General features: G+C 36.4%; 3 protein-coding genes and 1 non-coding gene across 5 annotated transcripts; all 4 read left to right on the top strand.

Annotated features, from left to right (window-relative positions):
• Positions 1-354: 354 nt before the first annotated feature.
• LOC147495843 (embryogenesis-associated protein EMB8-like) lies at positions 355-6,053 on the top strand. Its single transcript, XM_086564570.1, has 8 exons — positions 355-789; positions 1,408-1,536; positions 2,436-2,567; positions 3,709-3,851; positions 3,992-4,089; positions 4,176-4,270; positions 5,411-5,464; positions 5,659-6,053. The coding sequence occupies exons 1-8, from the start codon at positions 370-372 to the stop codon at positions 5,857-5,859; spliced, it is 1,272 nt and encodes a 423-aa protein (XP_086420696.1). The 5' UTR covers positions 355-369; the 3' UTR covers positions 5,860-6,053.
• Positions 6,054-7,061: 1,008 nt separating this feature from the next.
• On the top strand, positions 7,062-13,754 carry LOC147495842 (uncharacterized). The gene is made up of 8 exons (XM_086564569.1): positions 7,062-7,342; positions 7,432-7,527; positions 9,697-9,807; positions 10,160-10,469; positions 10,876-10,966; positions 11,486-11,819; positions 12,078-12,226; positions 13,030-13,754. Exons 1-8 carry the CDS (start codon positions 7,139-7,141, stop codon positions 13,544-13,546), a joined length of 1,812 nt encoding a protein of 603 aa, XP_086420695.1. The 5' UTR covers positions 7,062-7,138; the 3' UTR covers positions 13,547-13,754.
• Positions 13,755-14,738: 984 nt separating this feature from the next.
• Positions 14,739-17,235, top strand: LOC147495840 (ubiquitin-ribosomal protein eL40 fusion protein). Of its 2 annotated transcripts, none has more exons than XM_086564568.1 (5): positions 14,739-14,897; positions 14,991-15,077; positions 15,153-15,255; positions 16,864-16,930; positions 17,021-17,235. In XM_086564568.1, exons 1-5 carry the CDS (start codon positions 14,795-14,797, stop codon positions 17,045-17,047), a joined length of 387 nt encoding a protein of 128 aa, XP_086420694.1. In that variant the 5' UTR covers positions 14,739-14,794; the 3' UTR covers positions 17,048-17,235. The 2 variants fall into 2 exon arrangements, with proteins under 2 accessions (XP_086420694.1, XP_086420693.1); XM_086564567.1 differs by having other exon boundaries at positions 16,787-16,930.
• On the top strand, positions 16,301-16,388 carry LOC147495841 (small nucleolar RNA snoR69Y). Its single transcript, XR_015200545.1, has one exon. It is a non-coding gene; the product is annotated as a small nucleolar RNA snoR69Y (small nucleolar RNA).
• Positions 17,236-19,481: the final 2,246 nt, after the last annotated feature.

Below are 19,481 nucleotides of genomic sequence, written 5' to 3'. Positions count from 1 at the left end.
ACACTTACAACTCTAATGGTTGCTGCAGCAGTAGTTGTCAGTGGTTTCCTGACATCTGCTGTATTTGCTGTGACCAGTTTTGTTTATTTTGGTGTCGTATACATCATGTTGCCTCTGGCAAAACCCATTCTCAAGCTTGTACTTGGCATTTGTTATAGTCAAGTGAGCAAAGCGAATTTTTTTGGGAGAGGTGGGGGTATGTCTTCCAAAATATAGTTTGGTAGGTCTCCCACACTACTAACTGTTATTGGGTTCGGGTTGGACTCAAAACCTACCCGAGTCGCACTGTTTAATTGATTAAACAAAGACTGAATTGGCTGTATTATCACACCCACTCAATTTCATAAAAAGGCTCCACCCAACCAACCAATGGCGAGACCCACATCTATCAACTCCCGCCTTCTCCACTCTCACTCTCACTCTCACTCTCACCATTCCCATCCTCAAAACTCCCCCTCTTTTCAACTCCATTCCTCAAAAAAACATCACCCTTCTCTTCACATAACCAACACCTTCACAACCATGTCACAAACTCTCGAACTAACTGGTGGAGCTCGTGATACTTACTTGTCCGTTTTCAAGTCACTCAACCTTCCATACAATCCTTTTCCTATTATCTGTTGGAACCGGCACTTGGAGACAATATTTGCATCGTTTTACCGGTCTTTACCGGGTGTTAAGTTGCGTAGAGAGTGTCTTAGAACTGCTGATGATGGTTCTGTTTCTCTTGATTGGGTTGTTGGTGATGATTCTGCTTTGCCGGCTGAGTCTCCAGTTCTTATTCTACTGGTTAGTCCAAGAATTCATTTTTTTTTTAAATTAAATATTTGCTAATACTTTATGGAGTTTATTTATTTGAAACTACTTCACCAAGTGACAAAGTTTTTTTTTTTATTATTATTAAACTGATATTGTGAGGTAGGCCGGCTTGGTTTTATTATTGGATGGTCTGTAGATGGTGCGCATTATGAAATGAAACAAAAGAATGTCATTTCATAACCAAAGTGACATGTCTAATAGTGTAATATCATGAGATTATGAGTTGAGATTATTTAAGTTAAAATAAGTCCTTGTCTCTTCTTGAGGTGGTATATAAGCAATAAACAAGTATTGGATGGTTAACATTGGTATCAGGGTCAACCCTCCCATCCTAGGTTAGAACCTTGGAAGGGGCGATTAGGCTAGTTTTAAATGGCTTGGTATGTATGTTTGGGCATAGTACTAACAAAAAGGATTAGGTCAGTGTTGATACAGTGGTCCAATACTCCAATCAAATGAGGACTTCAACTCTGGAAGCCTGGTGGAATGCCACTTTAGCTGCAATTTGTTATCTTTTTTTTTTTATCAATCCCCATGTTTTGATGTTCTTTTATACTAGTTAGAGATCACTAATGTATATTATTGCAGCCAGGTCTAACGGGAGGGAGCGGTGATACTTATGTTCAGCATATGCTTGTTCGAGCAAGAAGTAACAAATGGCGTGTCGTGGTGTTCAATAGCCGTGGCTGTGGGAATAGTCCTGTTACTACATGTCAGGTACTTGATTTTGATAGATTGAGAAATAAGCAAACTCATGTTTTGTTTAATCAGCCCAACAAACTTAAAAATTGCTAACAATCTACTCTTGTGTTTTGCGTGATCAGCCCAACAAACTTTAGTTTACTGTTTCCTCTTTTGCCTATATCTGTTCATGAAAGCCTCTCTTAAATACGCAGAAAACAGGAAAGTTCTGTTTGGCACATGCAAATTTCATGCCTTGAGGCAACACAATATCCCTTCGCACTCCCTATGGAAAGTGTACCACGAAATATTTTTTTTGAGATCACAGTGGAAGTGAAGGAATCAAAACTTATGTGTGCGTGTGTTCGAGGGGGGGGGGGGGGGGTGTATAGAAATTTGATGGTTCACATGGAAAGTAAAATAAATAAAAACAAAAAGAATTGAAACTCACCATGAAGATTTTCATATGCTATTCGCGCACAGCCTAAATTCTAATTATCAAAGGCTCAACAAAGGCCAAGCAGTCTTTACTGCCCTGTTACTTAATGTGTTCAGTCTTCATTAAGTTCATGGACTAAATGCTCAGTCTCTGTAAAACTCATGCATTCCGATTGATTAAGTTATTTCTTTTGTTAATTTGCAAGTAACAATTAACAAACTAGAAAGAAACTGCTGCAAACTCTTTTTTTTTTGAGTTTCATAGTGTTTGGAGGTTTTTTCAATTTAAGAGGAGAATTCTAGTAAAGATATAGTAGAGTAGAAGAGATTGAACTCAGCATTTCTTTTGTCTCTTTTAAATTGATAAAACAAATGTTGCTAGTACAGTGCTGATAAAAATTTGCAGAGTCTACCATTTCAATGCTTAAACTTTGATAATTTCTTCACTAATTAGATGCATAGCAAGAATCATGTGATGACTGATCTGTGACATGCAGTTTTATTCAGCTTCATTTACAGAAGATCTTCGTGAGGTAGTTAATCACGTCAAAAGTCGTTTCCCAAGTTCAAACTTATATGCCATTGGTTGGTCTCTTGGAGCAAATATTCTTGTCCGGTATTTGGGTGAGGTAAAAATATTTCTGTTGCTATTGTTTTCATCTCATGGCTTCCAGGAGGTCCTTGCAGATTGCTAAAACTTCTTTATATTCCACCTATTCCTCTTCATGATTAGTTTTATTAGCTAGCGCCAAGAGTGTTTTTTGTGTGGCTGCACATTTACTAACTAAACAAGTACTATAGTTTTGTGAATATGACATCTCTTATGCTTTTGCAATAACCAGCAAATTTGGATAGTTTTTATTTATTTATTTATTTGTACCTGTAGGGGTTAGGCAGACCCCAAATTGTATTGAATTCAAAATCTTGCATACATGACACCCCTAGTATTTATCCTCCCCTAGTACATATAACTTTTCATCTAGTGGAGGGGTACTAATGTACTATACATAATACTAATTTGACTAGGCGATGTGGTCAGCAGCTCTGTTATAACAACTTAGTCTTAGTAGACTGTATCACATTCTGACAATACCAAGGACAAGTCTCCTTATCCTTTAAAATGTTAGCTCTTAAAGAGTCAGTGTTGATGAGTGCCTTCTTGATGTTCAGTGATGCAGCAGGCTGCAATCCTTCCTCTAGGCCTTGTAGTTCCCACATAAGTACTTACCTCTTCCCTAGATGTGCCTTTGAACGTCATGAGTACAGCGTTCCATAATAGTCCTCCAAAACTGAATGAGTTTGCTTGCAGAAACCATCTGTGTTGATTATGATTGTCCCTTCTTGTGGCCCGTTCAAGCTGCAAAAAGTTGGCACTATAGGTTTGGATCCCATCTGATCAAGGATACACCTAGAAACAGTGAGTCAGGAGCTTTCTTAAGAACTTACTTCATATACATCTTCAATTTCTTGAGCAAATCCTAGTGACATGTTGAGTGTGTTTCTTACCCTTGAATCTTCTGCAGTTCCTTTCATTCCACAGTGCATCCTACTACACACACCATGCTCCTGATGATATCTGATTCTGTAGTATTAGCTCTTGCTCTTCTCATCATATTCAACCACTCTCTGTTAGAGTTCTGACCTGCTGCACCTAGTCCTAACAAGTTTGGATAGTTAATGTTGCTCATTAAGCTTTTATTTTTTAAATACACAGCCTCATCATATTCACGTTGGTCATGCACGGTTTTTAGTTTTACCGTGTTTTTTCAGGAATCCGATAATTGTTCTCTCCGTGGCGCAGTATCCTTGTGCAACCCTTTTAACCTGGTCATTGCAGATGAGGATTTTCATAAAGGATTCAACAACATATATGACAAAGCTCTTGCTAGATCACTCGCCAAAATTTTCAAGAGGTAATTATGAGGTAACTTTGTTTCAGTTCAAATTATATGCTAAACATGAAGTCATACGTTAGGTATAAATGTATAATACAGAGATGCTTTTAAAATGCTCATAAATACTGCTCTAACATTATACAACACGGGATTCACAGGCATGCTCTTCTATTTGAAGGCATAGGAGGTGAATACAACATTCAGCTTGCTGCCAATGCCAAGTCTGTCAGGGATTTCGATGAAGGAATAACACGGGGTATATGTACATTTTAAAAAATACTTATCTTTAGCCATATAGTTGCACACATCTATGCTTAGGGCAAAATCTATCACTCCCTGCAGTTTCATTTGGTTTCAAGTCAGTGGATGACTACTACTATAACTCAAGCAGCTCAAAATCTATAAAGGATGTGCGTATACCTTTGCTTTGTGTCCAGGTAATACCTTGTTGCATCTCATTAAGATAAGCAAATGATTTAGAACCTCTTAACAGGATTTTAAATTCTACTCTGTAACATTGTTTTGCTGAAACAAAATCTTCATGTCACTTTTTGGGACACAAGTAAGTATTATAAAATAATAAGAGGGGTACAGCACAAAAATTGAAATGATCTTAGAGTTACACCTTGACTCTACGTTCGTTTGTTTTATAAGACCGAAGCATAAAAATCCATGCTATTCAGCTTCCAATCATTTGAACTAATAGCATATTCTGAGAAACCATGATTTTCTCCTGCTGTAGTGAAAGCTAGATTCACTAGGAAAAAGGATGACTAGATTATGTGTTCTGTTCCTTTCCATACTACTTTAATTTCATATCCCTTTCAACTCATTATGTTCTGATTCATATGCTGCAACTGTTTTATATATTGTGTAACAAGAATGGGATTGTTTCTTAATTTTTAATTCCAAGATTTTGAGAACGAAAGTTGTCTAACCGCTTGAAACCAATTAGACATCACAGACAAAGCAAACGGCCATGCACACGCACGGGACAAATTTACTTGGCTCTAGAAGTTTGAGAGGCAAATATTTAATGCACTTCAATATTAGATATGATATGTGAATGTGTAATTGTTGTCGTATGTGTGCGACCTGCGTTCCCGTTGTGGGAGTGTTAGCTAGTCCACTCCATGTTTGTGGGAGTGTTATCTGAGTCCACTCCATCTTTGTGGTATGGTATGTGCCTACCATGTGTTGGTATATAATGCGGAAGCTCACTCTCTAAGTTTGAGCGTTTAGAGCAAGTAGTTCTCAACAGTAATCATATCTCACTGCTATAGAATCACATGTTAACAAGCGGATGTAAAAGGGAGTATTGAAGTGGTTTCTCAAAAAAGAAAAAAGAAAAAAAGTGGTGTATTGGAAAATGGACATTAATACAACCTTCACATGTTATTGTTCATAACTCTATAAGTAATGATGTGATAAGAACCAAAAGTAGACAAGTCGCATTGCTAAGATATCTATCTGTATGATATTTCAATTGCTCAAAGTGAAAATGTGGACCATTATATTCGACATTAGTGTTCAGACGACCAAAAATAAGAGAGTAATACTAATTCCTTGGCTCACAGGCTGCAAATGATCCAATTGCACCAGCTCGGGGTATTCCTCATGATGATATCAAGGTACATGTTTATCCAAGTCACACTGGCTACTTCTGCTTCTGACACTTAGTCCTACACCTTCGCAGTTAGACTTCACCTTGTGTGTCACTATGTTGATTATACCCATTTATTTTTCATCTTCTCAGTATCTTCTTCTAATATATATTCATCTGGAGATTTAATTCACTCTTATTCTTTTTTGAAACCTTTTTCAGGATAACCCCAATTGTGTATTAGTAGTTACTCCAAAAGGTGGTCATCTGGGATGGGTGGCAGGGGATGAAGCTCCATTAGGAGCTCCTTGGACTGATACTCTAGTAATGGAATTTCTAGAGCATCTTGAGAGCGGAAGAACAAAGGATTTAGAATCTTCTAGTGCGTCTGGTCACACAATGATCTCGTCAACAGGCTTCTAATAGTCCGACCTGTAGGATAGCGTATTGGCTTCATTATTCATTCATTATGAAACAAAGCTATTTTTTTTCAAATAAAATTACACATGAATATATAATTTCGCAAGGTGTGAGGGAATGATATTTGGGATCCAACACTTTCTGAAGTATTTTTGAAGTGTTATTGACTCATTCTACAAACAAAGTTATGTGAAGCTTCAACACTCTCTCTAGTCTCTATTAACACTCAAATCAATCAAATAGCTCTGGTTTCATGGTTACACCTGGACCCAACATCGACAAATATTAGTTTCATGTGTTTTGGAATGAATCCAATTAATGGCCTAAGTGATAATCCCCATGCTATTTGCATTGTTCATTTGTTCCCCAATTGGCCAAATTGATTGGTGCTATTTTCGCCCCAAAATAAGATAGAAATTGCGTCATTTATTAGTCAAGTTGTTTAGAGTTAGAGTAGGGTATGCAAAATTGCAAACAATGTTCTAAAAATTGGGCTAGGCAGTGGCTAGGCGGTGTATAGCGGAACTGATTTAGTATCTAATCGTTGAAGTAATCGGTGAGCCGATTAGGCAGGCCTAGGCCGCTGATAAATCAGCCTAGGACTGGACAGATTAGTTGGGCTTTGTTAAGTAAAATTTATAAAATCCAATCAAAATAAAAAGGAACTTAAGTTTTAAACAATCATATTACAAGCCCCACACAAAAAACATAAAAAGCCCAATAGAACATGCTAACATAAAAGGTCCAATTGGGCAGGCTAAAATAGATTGTGGTCTTCTTCTTCGCTAAAATGGATTGCTGCACTCTTCATCTATCCACTTAGGTAATTTTTTTTTCTTTCTTAATCTTCCATTTTTTTTTTGTAAAGGAAAAAAAAAGCAAATCAATTATAAATAAATTATAAACAGTATCACTCCAAGAATATATTACCTGCTATTGTTTAAATTTTGGACATAATAGATTTAAGTTAGGTAGTAAATTTACATATATCAAGTAGTACACTATTATATATACATTTAAATAATTAAATAAAACCGCCTAGCGTCTAGAAGGCCCAGGCGCTAGACGTTGTAGACTTGTGCATATTAATGGACCATGCCAGCCCAACCTATTGGGCCTCCTAAGCTTACTAATGGGCCCATACAAGAAAAATAAAACAGAAAAAGCCCAATACCAACTCTGTGTTAAACCCTACTGGGAGGTTTAACACTTCCCCAAGAAAACAAAAGAAAATGTTCACCACATAATAAACCACAGTTGTTACTATTATTATTATTAGGCAATGGCTGCTTCTGCATTAAAAAAAGCTTCGTATGCAGCCATCACAGCTGCAGCCACTTCATACTCCGTATTACACAATCGAGCTTACGCTGATAACTCACCCACTGTTGAGCCCCAACCAACTATGTCTGGTTTGGATGCTGACTCATTAGAAAGAGCTGCTAAAGCTAGTCGGAATATTAATAACAGTCGGCTTAAAAAACAGGTCTTTACTAACTGTTTTCTTTTATTTATTGTTTTTTTTAAAATAAAATTTGAAGTGTTAAATTATTTTTTTGTTTTTCTGTTTGTTAGATTTTTGAAGTTATGAATCTGCAAGAAGCGACTCGTCTTGCGGAGTTGGATTTTGAGAAAGCGCAGTATCGAGAACATCAAGCTGAGCAAGACATTGTGAGTAAATTTTTTTAGTGGTTTTCTAGTTGTTGAGATCATGCGGCTGGCGGTGCAATACTAATTGCCAATTGGTTTTGAGTTGGATGCAGAAATTTAATAGTTTTAGAGACTTTGAAGTAGTAAAAACAAACTTGAGTGGGGATAATAGAATTTGCTATGGGCTCATTTTCATTATGAAAGTCAGTGAAAGTATTAGTAACAAAATAGTTGCTTGATGAGAATAGTGATAGAATGAGTGATGGAGAAAACACAAGAACAAGGAGTTTGTGCGTGGTAGAGAAATATGTATGGAGTTTCATTTAACAGCGTAGTAACTTACGGGCGAAGCCACTGTGCAAAAGAAAAAAAAATGGGACGGAGGCCTTGTAGTTTTAGGAATACTTAGGTGCGATAGAAGGTTTCATACTTCAAAATGCTTTAGGAAGGATTGGTTATTTCTCATTGTGAACGATGTGAAACTTTTCCTTCCTATTCACTTTAGGATGTTGAGAGGCAATTTTTTTTTTATTTGACAAGTCTGGGTGTCTAGATTTCATTTTAATATGCTCTCGAGTCAAATGTTTGTGGTGGAAGGACTTGCTTATTTTAATGGTTTCTCGGCATGTTTTTTTTTCGTCTTTGTATGTGGGCCTTCCTATAGAAGTAGACTAGAAATATATGGCTACATGGGTATCCATGATTGAGCAGTTTAGGAAAAGCTTCGCAATGCGGAAGAGTTGGTTGCCATCTAGTGGGTTAGATTGACCCCTATTAACTTCTCTTTTCCTCTTTGCTATATTTGTTTACTTAGAGCGCTAAAATCTCTTCCTATTTCATTACATCACTTCTTACTATTTTCTTTCTAAGCATCTTAGTCCCTTCCCATTTTATTTTCATTTCTTTTTACGGTTTTCTTTCGGTTGGTTTGGAGTGGGCCTGCCCAAACTCATAACTTGTACACCATGGATTTAGGCCCTCACAAGTCCCCTCATTAGGGCCCCTCCATCAATATGCCTATGGTGTAGCACGTCGGCGGAAGCAAACAACAATAAATCAATAATAAATACATATTAGATTTGATTGAGATAAACACGTAAATCTATGGTTTAATTGTTCAACTAGAATAACAATTATTTAAAACAATTATTCAATAAAAACCATCTAACACTAAAGGCCTAGGATGCCTTTAAATAATACCACCTACTTCTAAATAGAATAGGACAACAAATTCGAAACTTATTAATAATCCTATTTCATACAAATAAAAACTACTAGAATAGAAACATGTTTAGTAATTACTAAACTAATACCTAAATAGGACTTAGGAACCCATGGTTCAGCCATCATGGTTTCAGGATTGTGACAGAAGAGAGAATGTGAAAAGTGACTGCAATGTTGAAAACCCTAGGTTGCACCTCAATTATATGTATGTTCACTTGGCGGTATTAGTTGCATCCAAGTACTTACAAAACCCACATACTTGGCCTCCACTACAAACTACAGCCGCATGCTCAAACTAGATAAATGCTAACAAGTGGATATGCTTGACTTTTTTCCTTATTTTCACATGAAGATCTTTGAGATTTCAGTTTCAAATACCGTGACAAAGTTTCTACTGTATCTGCCATGTGTGTCGTTGTTGCTATCTTCTGTAACACACTAAATGGTACAAGTGTATCAAAAGGGTCAAACGAAAGTGTGGTTTGGCACAAAGGTAAAGTTGCTCCACTGACCTGGGTGTCATGACTTTAAACCACAGAAACAGTCTCTCCTCATGTGGGGGTAAGGCTGCGCTCATTTGGACTTCCCCAGAGCCTGCAATGGCGGGAGCTCTGCTTACTAGGCGTCTGGGCTACACATTTTTTTTTTAACAAAGGGGTCAAACATTGTTATTTCTCTTAAGTCTAATATGGGAGTGTGGCTTTGTTTTTGGTTAGGTCTGCAGTATGTTATTCACATTGAATTTGGAATAAACTATTGAAGTGAAGCTGGCTCTTCACATATGGATTACATTGTTATAAATCTTTAGTAGAAGTTCAAAAAAATCAAATAGTCCTCTCAACCCTTAAGCCTTCAGGTCAGGGTTGAAGGGTGGATGAGGGCTTGGTATTCTTTATTATTTGCTGATTTCTGCTGATTTATGGATTTTTTATTATTTCATGACAATGAGCTATATTGCAATGGCAGGAGCGGCAACGGAAAATGGCTGAAGAACAAAGAAATTTGCTAGCACAACAAGCGCAAGCAAAAGCACAACATTTACGCCAAAAAGATGAGTTTGACAGAAAGAGAATGCAGGTATCAGGAGTCACATTTTGATTGAGTAATGTCATTGGAACAAAAATCTATATGATAAGGGTGGGGGAGGGATGTTTTCTGAACTCAAAGGCAAAAAGATAAAAATCGGGTTTGATTGGGTCTCTTAAATATGATGAATGGCTGCTTTTAGGTCTAGACTTTATTGTAGTGGAAATGTGACTCAAAAAAGGTGTAAATTAATGTAAATTCTTCAAAATAGCAATGTCCTGTCCTTCAAAATAACAATGACAAATCAAATCCTTCAAATTATAACTATGGAAGTCTTGCCTCGTGTGTTTTCTTTTGGTTTTGCTAATGGCTTGCTGCATTCATGCATTTTTTCTTTTTGTAGACCGAGCATGAAACCCAAAGGTCACAAAACGCTGAATTCGTTAAGATGCAAGAGTTGTCCTCTGAACGAACAGAAAAAGCTAGGCGTACTTCAGAAGAACAAATCCAAGCTCAGAAGCGCCATACGGAGAAAGTGAAAGCTGAAATAGAACAAGAAACAATTAGGGTTAACACTATGGCTGAAGCTGAAGCACGGGCTCTTGAGAAGAAGTTAACTGAAGAACAGAAAATGAGAACACTTGAAGAAGAATTGAAAGGGGAAAAAGATAAGTGGCTTGCTGCTATTCACACAACTTTCAAGCACATTGAAGGTGTGAAATTATTATTCTGTCCTCTGTTTGATCTTATTTTACCATATGGATAGTATGTTAATCAGAGTCATGGAAATTAGCTGAGCCAGCAGATATTGTCCAGGCGGCTCTATAAGCTGTTTAAAAGTGTAATTGTATTCGTTTTGGTAGCTATATATACTCACAGGTTTTACTTTTAAGCACTAAATTGTGTTCTCTGCTACTTGGCATTCAATTTTGATTCTGGTATCTTCCTGAAGTTACATGTTCCATAATATTGTTTCGATGCAGAGAAGAATAGTTATTCCATGCTCTTGATATGAAATGTTTAGTGAACAAAATGGACATGCATTTTTGTTGCTCTCTCCAATATTAGTAATTTTGTTGGAACATGAGAATTTATTGATCATTGAACAACAATTTGCAGATGGTGTGTGGGTGTTATTGACAGACCGTACTAAATTAATCATGGCTGTCGGAGGAGTTACTGCGGTAGCTGCTGGAGTTTACACGACTAGGTGTGAGTTATATATTATCATTATCTTCTGTTTGACTTGATTTTATTGCTTCCAAAATCTTGCGAGGAACGGATTGTAACTGTCGTGATTTTATGTCACGTGCCATTATTGTAACTAGTAACATTTTTACTTGCTTTAGATTAATTCATTGTTATCGGAATCACATGCTTTTTTACATAAATTTCTAGTCGATCTGTATGGACATGATTCGAACTCTCGGACATTATGTTTTGAGGCCGAGGGAGTTAGGAAGGCAGTTTCCCAGGGTCTTTCTCTGGTGTTGTCGCATAAAACACCAATTAAATTGTGTAATGAGGGGAATATATTGACACAAGTTTTTAATTTTCCCTTTATCTATTTTGATAGGAAAAGGGTAAAAATATGAAAGATTTTGGCTGTAATCATATTTTTACACGCCATGTTTATCCTCTCCTCCTGGCTAAAATTGTCTCCTTTTAATGTACCTTCTAATAGCTTCACACTGCCTAATATACGATGAATTTTCCTTTCTATTTTCAGAGAAGGTGCAAGAGTAATGTGGGGTTACATAAACCGGATACTGGGCCAGCCTTCCTTAATTAGAGAATCATCAATTGGCAAGTATCCCTTGTTAGGGCCACTCTCTCGTGCTTACAATAAGGGGTTGAAAACTATTTCTGGTAGTGGAAAAACAGAAAGTAAACCAAGTTTGGAAAATATTGTGCTCCACCCTTCTTTACGTAGGAGGATAGAGCAACTTGCTGGAGCTACTGCAAATACCAAGGCTCATCAGGCGCCATTTCTTAACATGCTATACTATGGGCCTCCTGGGACTGGCAAAACTATGGTTGCAAAGGAGATAGCGCGGAAATCGGTATCTCATTATCTTTTGTTTCTTGGATTTATTTTTATAATAGTATCTGTCACAAACTATGATATATATTTTCGTACTTGAGTTTGTGTTTAATTTTTTATCACGTCCCTATATTGAAAACACTGTTTATAATTTATGATGTTCCCTATCATTAAAGCTTTCAGTCTTCTATCATTTATTTCTGATGTGGGATACATTTGTTAATATTTCAACAATCTTCACTTACTGTTTTTAATTTTTTGTTGTTGTTGTTAAAAGGGTTTAGATTATGCCATGATGACGGGTGGAGATGTTGCACCCCTGGGTGCAGAGGCTGTTACCAAGATTCATCAGATATTCGACTGGGCTAAGAAATCAAAGGAAGGCCTACTACTCTTTATTGACGAGGCCGATGCTTTCTTATGCGAGTAAGTTTCTATTCACCTGACTTGTATTTACCAGTGTAATTATGAAAGAGTGCACCATAATCTGAGGATGAGCTTTGCCTAGGTTGATCTAAACTGCTATGAACACAGAGGTGCATTATGGTTGACTGAGTTTTTTTTATAAGGATTTGAGTCAGTTACCTTTCATTTCATTTTCCTGTTGTGTAATAGACTTCAATATAGAATTTTTAATAGTGCACCGTGCTATGGACTTGCATTCGACCTTGCTAGGCACTCAACACTCACTCTAATTGATCCTCAAGCCACCTTCCCTCTCAACCAAGATCCTTACCACAGCATATGCAGAATCCTTGGCACACACGTGAAGTAGAAAAGATTTATTCGAAACCTACACTCAACCTCAGATTGTTCTTGCATGGTTGTAGCGTCTTAATTAATTGTGTGTCATATTTACTTTATTTGACACTTACTTTGCAGTGTTTACATATTAGTTATACAAAATTTTTAGTAACCAGATATGAAGTAAATATATTTGATTTGGTTGTTGATTGTGACAACTGACAACCAGTTGAAAATGACCAATTGTAGGCTGTAAAGTCCGAAAATTTTGAAGAGCATATTTAGACGATTCAGTGGCATAATGGACCATTAGTCAGTGTACTTTGAGGCTTGAGTATAGCTTGTGATGTTCTACCTCCTATTATTATGAAGTATTCCTTCAAAAGTGATTGACAGTTTGTACTTCGGAGCTAGTTCTCCACAGAACATTCCAGTTACAATAGTTTTATACTCTTATACTTTTTTGTATTGAATTTCAATGCCAGGCGTAACAGCATCCATATGAGTGAAGCTCAACGGAGTGCTCTCAATGCATTGCTCTTTCGAACAGGAGACCAATCACGAGATGTAGCTCTTGTGCTCGCAACCAACAGGCCAGGTGATCTTGATAGTGCTGTCACAGACCGTATAGACGAGGTGATTGAGTTCCCTCTTCCAGGGGCCGAGGAACGGGCGAAGTTGTTGACTCTCTACTTGGACAAATACCTATCTGAGAAAGATGATCCCAAGTCTTGGTGGCGACCATTCAAGGGCAAGAAATCAAAGAAAATCGTAAAGGATTTGCCTCAAGAAGTAATTTGCGTGGCTGCTCGAAAGACAGAAGGGTTCTCTGGTCGAGAGATAGCAAAGCTTGTGGCAAGTGTCCAAGCATCCGTCTACGGAACCCATGACTGCGTACTAGATTCCCATCTATTCATGGAAATCGTAAATTTTAAAGTTGCAGAGCATCAACAGAGGATAAAGATTGCAGCAGCTGGTGGCGTTGTGAAACCAAGATCATAAAAACTATTGCCATTAACTCATTATGTATTTTAGTTTTCTCGTTCCATTGTAATTTTATTTGTACATTGGGGGTAAACGAATACTTTAGGAAGTAGAAGATTCAATTCATTCCTTGCTGTGCAAGTGGGCTATTTCTAAGCTGTGATTATACTCTATCTAAACAACATTTTGACGCAAGTGAAAGCAAATAACAGAGATCATCAATCAATCTTGTTGTTGTTGTACTCATTTCTGATAGCTTTAATTGCATAATATCTCGAGATAGGGATGTCTATCTTGCCCGAACCCGCCCAAACCCAAACAAAATACCCACACCGAACTCTGCACCGAACCTGACAAAACCCGAACCCGAACCCAAATCGAAATACATAGGGTAGGGTTTGGTCACACTCTCTAAACCCAGACCGACCCGATCCTAACCTGATAATTTAGTCCTAAACCCGTTAAAAAGGTTAAAAAATTCGAAATCGAACCCAGACCGAAATCGAACCCCAAATCCAGTTTCAATTGCATACTACTAATCTCATATAAAAGAATGAGTTAGATAAGTATTTTGATTATGATCTTATTCATGTTTATAATAATGAGTTATTTAATATATTGGATTATGAAATATTTTATGTTGTGATTTCGATTTTTTTATAGTTAATTATGATTGATCTTATTACATAGTTAAATTCGAAGTTTATTTTTTTTTTAAATCATATCAAATAATTATGTCCGAATATAAGTGATAATTACTTCCAAGTTCATTACAAGTTTTATTTTGTTTGAAGGATTGGTGGATAACCGAATAAAGAATAAAATGTAGATATATATTTCAAATAAAGTTTTTTATTGTATTTTTTTTTCATTTATATCGGGCTTTATCATATCCGAACCCGAACCCGATGGGTATTCGAAATATAGGGTTAGGGTAGGGTTTGATCACAGTTCTCAACAAAATACCCAACTCCGAATCCGACCCGCTGAAAACCGATCCGGGTTCAGATAACCCGATACCCGTTCAAAACCCAAAAAGTCAGGTTCGGGCAGAGTCGGGTACCCGTTTGGACATCCCTATCTCGAGATACGTTTTAAACTATGGGCTCGATTGACATAGTAAATGGACCAGGCTTTTTTTTGAATGTCGTGTAAGCCCATATCCATGAACATCCAAAACCCTAATCCAAAAACCACTATAAAATCTCATTATCAAATGCAAAAACAGAAGACAGAAAAAAAAAGTGAGCAGCAGCAGCAGAAAAGATGCAGATCTTCGTGAAAACCCTAACAGGGAAAACAATAACCCTTGAAGTTGAATCAAGTGATACCATTGACAATGTCAAAGCCAAGATTCAAGACAAAGAGGGTTTATATCTTTCCTTTAAAACTCTCTCTCGTTAAACCCTAAACCTTTTTTTTTTTCATTTCTGATTTGTTTTTGTTGTTGTTATTTGTGTAGGTATTCCTCCGGATCAGCAAAGATTGATATTTGCTGGGAAGCAGTTGGAAGATGGAAGGACTCTTGCTGACTACAACATTCAGAAAGGTTTGTTGAATAAAGATTTGTTTTTTTATTAATTGAGTAATCAAGTGTTGATTAATTATGATTGGTTTGGTGTAGAGTCGACACTGCATCTTGTTTTGAGGCTTCGTGGTGGAATTATTGAACCGTCTTTGATGGCTTTGGCTAGGAAGTATAATCAAGACAAAATGATCTGCCGCAAGTATGATTTTCTTTTACCATTTTATTTTTTATATTTTTTTTATGTACGTGAGTTTGGGTAGAATATAGGTTATGTTTTTTTTTTTGTTAAAATGTTATATATGTAAATCAGTTATATATAAGAATGGTTTCTTGCTCTTATGATAATCAATCATACTAGTTGGGTTTAATTGCATTTATATTATCAATGCAATTGTTAGTAATTTTAGAAGTCCTAGAGAAATTTAAACAGAGTTATATGTTTTGGATTTGCAAGTGTGTTTCTTCAGATGAATGGTCTAGTCCCATTCATTTATAACTAAGGAAAGGAAAATGTTTTTGTACAAGTGTGCTTAATTGTAGTGAAGTTATGATGTGCTTGAAAATGATATTGAAGTCTATGCTAATGAGATTAGTTGTGTTTTACATCCAGATCTGAACCAAATTTAGGTTCTTTTTTGGTGACTAATTAGCCAATTACATAAGGGCTTTATTGGTTCTATATATGTGACTGGTCAGTAAGCGCACCTATATGAATTTGGTATATGTGCACCATGAAGGAGACTACGTTTGGTTTCTTGATAGGTGGACATCACCTACAAAATGTCTTTGTTGAGTATTAAGGTTAGGATCTGATAGTGATAGTGGTGTCTATAATTTTGCTAGGCTTCTTTTGTGAGTATTGGGATGCCCAACTTTGATTGCCTCCAAGTGGCTCTGTTGTTGAGGTGCTATTAGCCTATTTGAATCTGTTGGGATTAACTTCAAGGCTGATTGGACATTTTGTGACATCCGGAGTTTATGTTGTGGCAGCATTTGGTTAAAATGTTGAATCATCCTACTCTAAACCGTTGACCAAAATGCAAAAATGTATTTTGCAACAGCTAAAATGAATTCGTTGGGTAGAAAAACAAATTTGGCATTCTTTTGTAAGGAGAGGAGACGATGTGTTTTGATTAAGAGATCCTAGTCTTTGATACAGTTGTAGTCTCTTTTAATGTGGTTTTGATGCTCTATGGAACTCACATGTAACTACACCCACAAGTGTCCTATGAAAAATACTTGGTTATCTTCGCAATGATGACAAATACTAATCCCAGCTCGTTGAGGCCTTTGTGGTCAGGGAGAAGATTTCGTACCATGTCTGAGCAAATTTTTGGTGGTTGAAATCCATTAAAATGAATAAATTTACCTGCATTTTTCAACGAAGCTGTTATAGCTTGCCACATTTAAGACAATGCTAAAACATAGAGTAATTTACCTTTATATTAGGAGTTACAACCTATCTCAGCTCGTTGAGACCTTTGTGATCAGGGAGAAGAATTTGTTCTGTCTGAGCAAGTTTTAGATGGTTGAAATTCATAATTGTGTACATCCATATTCTAGAAACAGTATGTAACTAAGTATTAATCTCAATTTTGGTTTGGGTATTGTTTGCTACGCATAGTTTACTGCACTGATAGATTACCTGTAAATAATTTGGAGTCTGTTTTTGACCACTTGAAAACGAATGGAAACCTACCTTCCTCACTTTTATTTTTTTACATTTTCAGACCATGCCTGTTCTGTTTTCGCCTGCAAAAAATCTGTTATGAGTTCTCTTACACAGCGATGTATTGTTTTTTGGCAGATGTTATGCGCGTCTTCATCCCCGTGCAGTGAACTGCAGGAAAAAGAAGTGTGGGCACAGCAACCAGGTACTTTTATTGCTACAGATCTATATAGCCTATCTTGTTACTTGTTTGTGGATTGCCCTATTTACAATCTTTTCTTTATTTGATTTGCAGTTGAGGCCAAAGAAAAAAATTAAATAGATCAGGTTTGTGGAGCGTGGTAAGGTGTTTGCTGTTGAGATAAAGATGTAATAGATATCTATTACATCATAGTCTTGAGGGTTGTTGGTGTAGGTTTTTTAAATTCTAAGAAATTTGTCATAAATCATTTTGAATTGTTTAAGTCTCGGTTGTTGCATTTGATATTTTAAGACAATTTGCTTGGTACATAGTTGCTGTTTGTTTTCGTTTATCTGTTTAATGTGTTTTGAATTTTTTTTTCCCATAATCAGTAATTACTTTATTTGATAAGAGTACCCATTGCTTTTGGAACTTGGACGTGTTTGATACTTCGATTGAATTGAAGAGTGAACTTGTCAAAAACGGGTCTCTAAGTGGTTTACTTAATAGTCTTTTTCAATTTGACTTTTTATAACTGTCTGATAAGGATGTATGAGGATTGAATTGATATTTGTTACATTGATTTTTTATAATGAATTGGATGAGAAGATACAAAATGGCTATTTTCTTTTCAATACTTTCTAAACTGGAATCATGAAAACATTGCTTATCATTTATTTTTAGCAATTTTTTTTCCTTATTTCTTTTAGAGGTGTTCGAGGGACATATTTTATAAAAACATGCAAACAAACTCAAATTTATTAGGGCATTTATAAGTTTTAGATTAGGCTATAATTATAAATTCAAATTCATTAGGGCACTAATAAAGACCTCTTTCTACAAACTGTTTTTAGTTGGTCTACTCCAAAAGCTCAACAACTTGAACTCTATTTGATCGACTAATTCATCAATTTTTGCCATCGGATAGTAGTCCTTGGGATATTGCTTATTGACATTACGCAAACTCAAAGTTTTCCATTCTTTTTTGGGACAACAATAATATTTGCTACCCATTCTGAATTATTGCCTAATGGTCCCATTCTTCATCATTTTCTAAATCTCTTCTTGCATCATCATTTTCTAAATCTCTTCTTGCATCGCATTTTCATATATCGGCATATAAGAGAATCGATACTAGGAAGATTGGCCATCGACCAAGCAAACACATCTTTATTTGTCATCGTGAACTCTATCAAATCTTGCTTGATCTTTGAATTCATCTCTGTGCCAATGAAAGTGTAGCAACTTTCATTGTCCTATCCGATATTCACTTTTTGTACTTTTTCAATTGCTTTGCTTGGAACCATTTCTATTTCTTGTCTTCATCTCTGAGGTGAATCTAAAATCCTCTCGATGTTTACTTGTATCGGCTTTTAGAGATGAAGATTGTTAATTGCTATTTAGTGCTCTCTGAGACGCCCCCAGTATTTACTTGCTTCTCTCTCATCATACCTTTGACAGTAACAAAGTTATATTTTTTGGATTATGACTGATCACCTCTTCTTTCATGTAATCCATGAGCATTCAAAAATATAATAACTTGGTAGAAAGTATTTGGAACTGCTCTCATAGCATTATCCACTTTCTTTCCAAAATGACATTATGATCTGAATGATGCTTAATAACTATAAATTTAGTCATAATCGTCTGCGGACCAGCTCTCACTAGTAATTTAATTTCTCCAGCTGGCCTAGTGGAGCTTCCATTGAAATCAAATAGATAAAATTGTGGTTATTTCAGATGTGACTTATCAAATTCGATACCCGTGAAAGCTTTCCAAAAAAGAATGTTCACCGAGCTTCCACAGTCAACCAACACCCTTTGTACATCATATCATGATATCCTCAAAGTAATTAACAAAGCGTTATCATGAGAAAACATTACCTTGGATAGATTATCAGGGACAAACATAATTGCTCTCGATATGCTTGCCGATACTAGGGTAGGGTTCACTGGTATCGGTTCGACATTTACTTCTAGTACTTCCTTGACTGTTGAGACCTTCCGAATCTTGTCTCTTATAATTTTTTTCTGTGGGATGACCCCTTTGTATATCATGTTGATTACCCCTAGGGGCTTATCATTCACCATAGCTGTTATTTCAAGCCTAGCATCGGCTCTGAACTCCTTAAGCTTTCCATCCCTCATTAATCTGTTCACCTCTCTAATCAACTGCGTACACTTGTTTGTCTCGTGATTCTTGACTTTATGGAAGTTACAGAATGGTCTATCTCCCGAAGCTTATGCACGCATCCTCCTTTCCAACATTATGATCTTTTAAAACCTAATTTGGACTTGCATTCTTCATCTCTTGATTCTCTTTAATTAATAGTGCATTTTGTTTTTCAACCTCCCTCAACCTCTTCGACACTTTTTGAAGTGAAACTTCTGTTTCATTGTTTTCTTCTTGATACCGCTTACTTGTTGAAGCTTTTGTATTCTTTGTCTGTGATTGATTATCATTATCCACTCACTTGTTGTTTGTTCTTTTCTTTAGAGCCATTGTGATCCAATTTCCAATCCACTAATCGCTCTTCTTTCACCCAAACTTAGAAAACAACAGATTCGAAATCGA

Source organism: Coptis chinensis, chromosome 6 (assembly GCF_015680905.1).
Source record: "Coptis chinensis isolate HL-2020 chromosome 6, ASM1568090v1, whole genome shotgun sequence".
In the NCBI taxonomy this organism is placed as follows: domain Eukaryota; kingdom Viridiplantae; phylum Streptophyta; class Magnoliopsida; order Ranunculales; family Ranunculaceae; genus Coptis; species Coptis chinensis.
The sequence above is the reverse complement of the archived record's forward strand: the minus strand, read 5'-3'. Positions and strand labels throughout refer to the sequence as shown.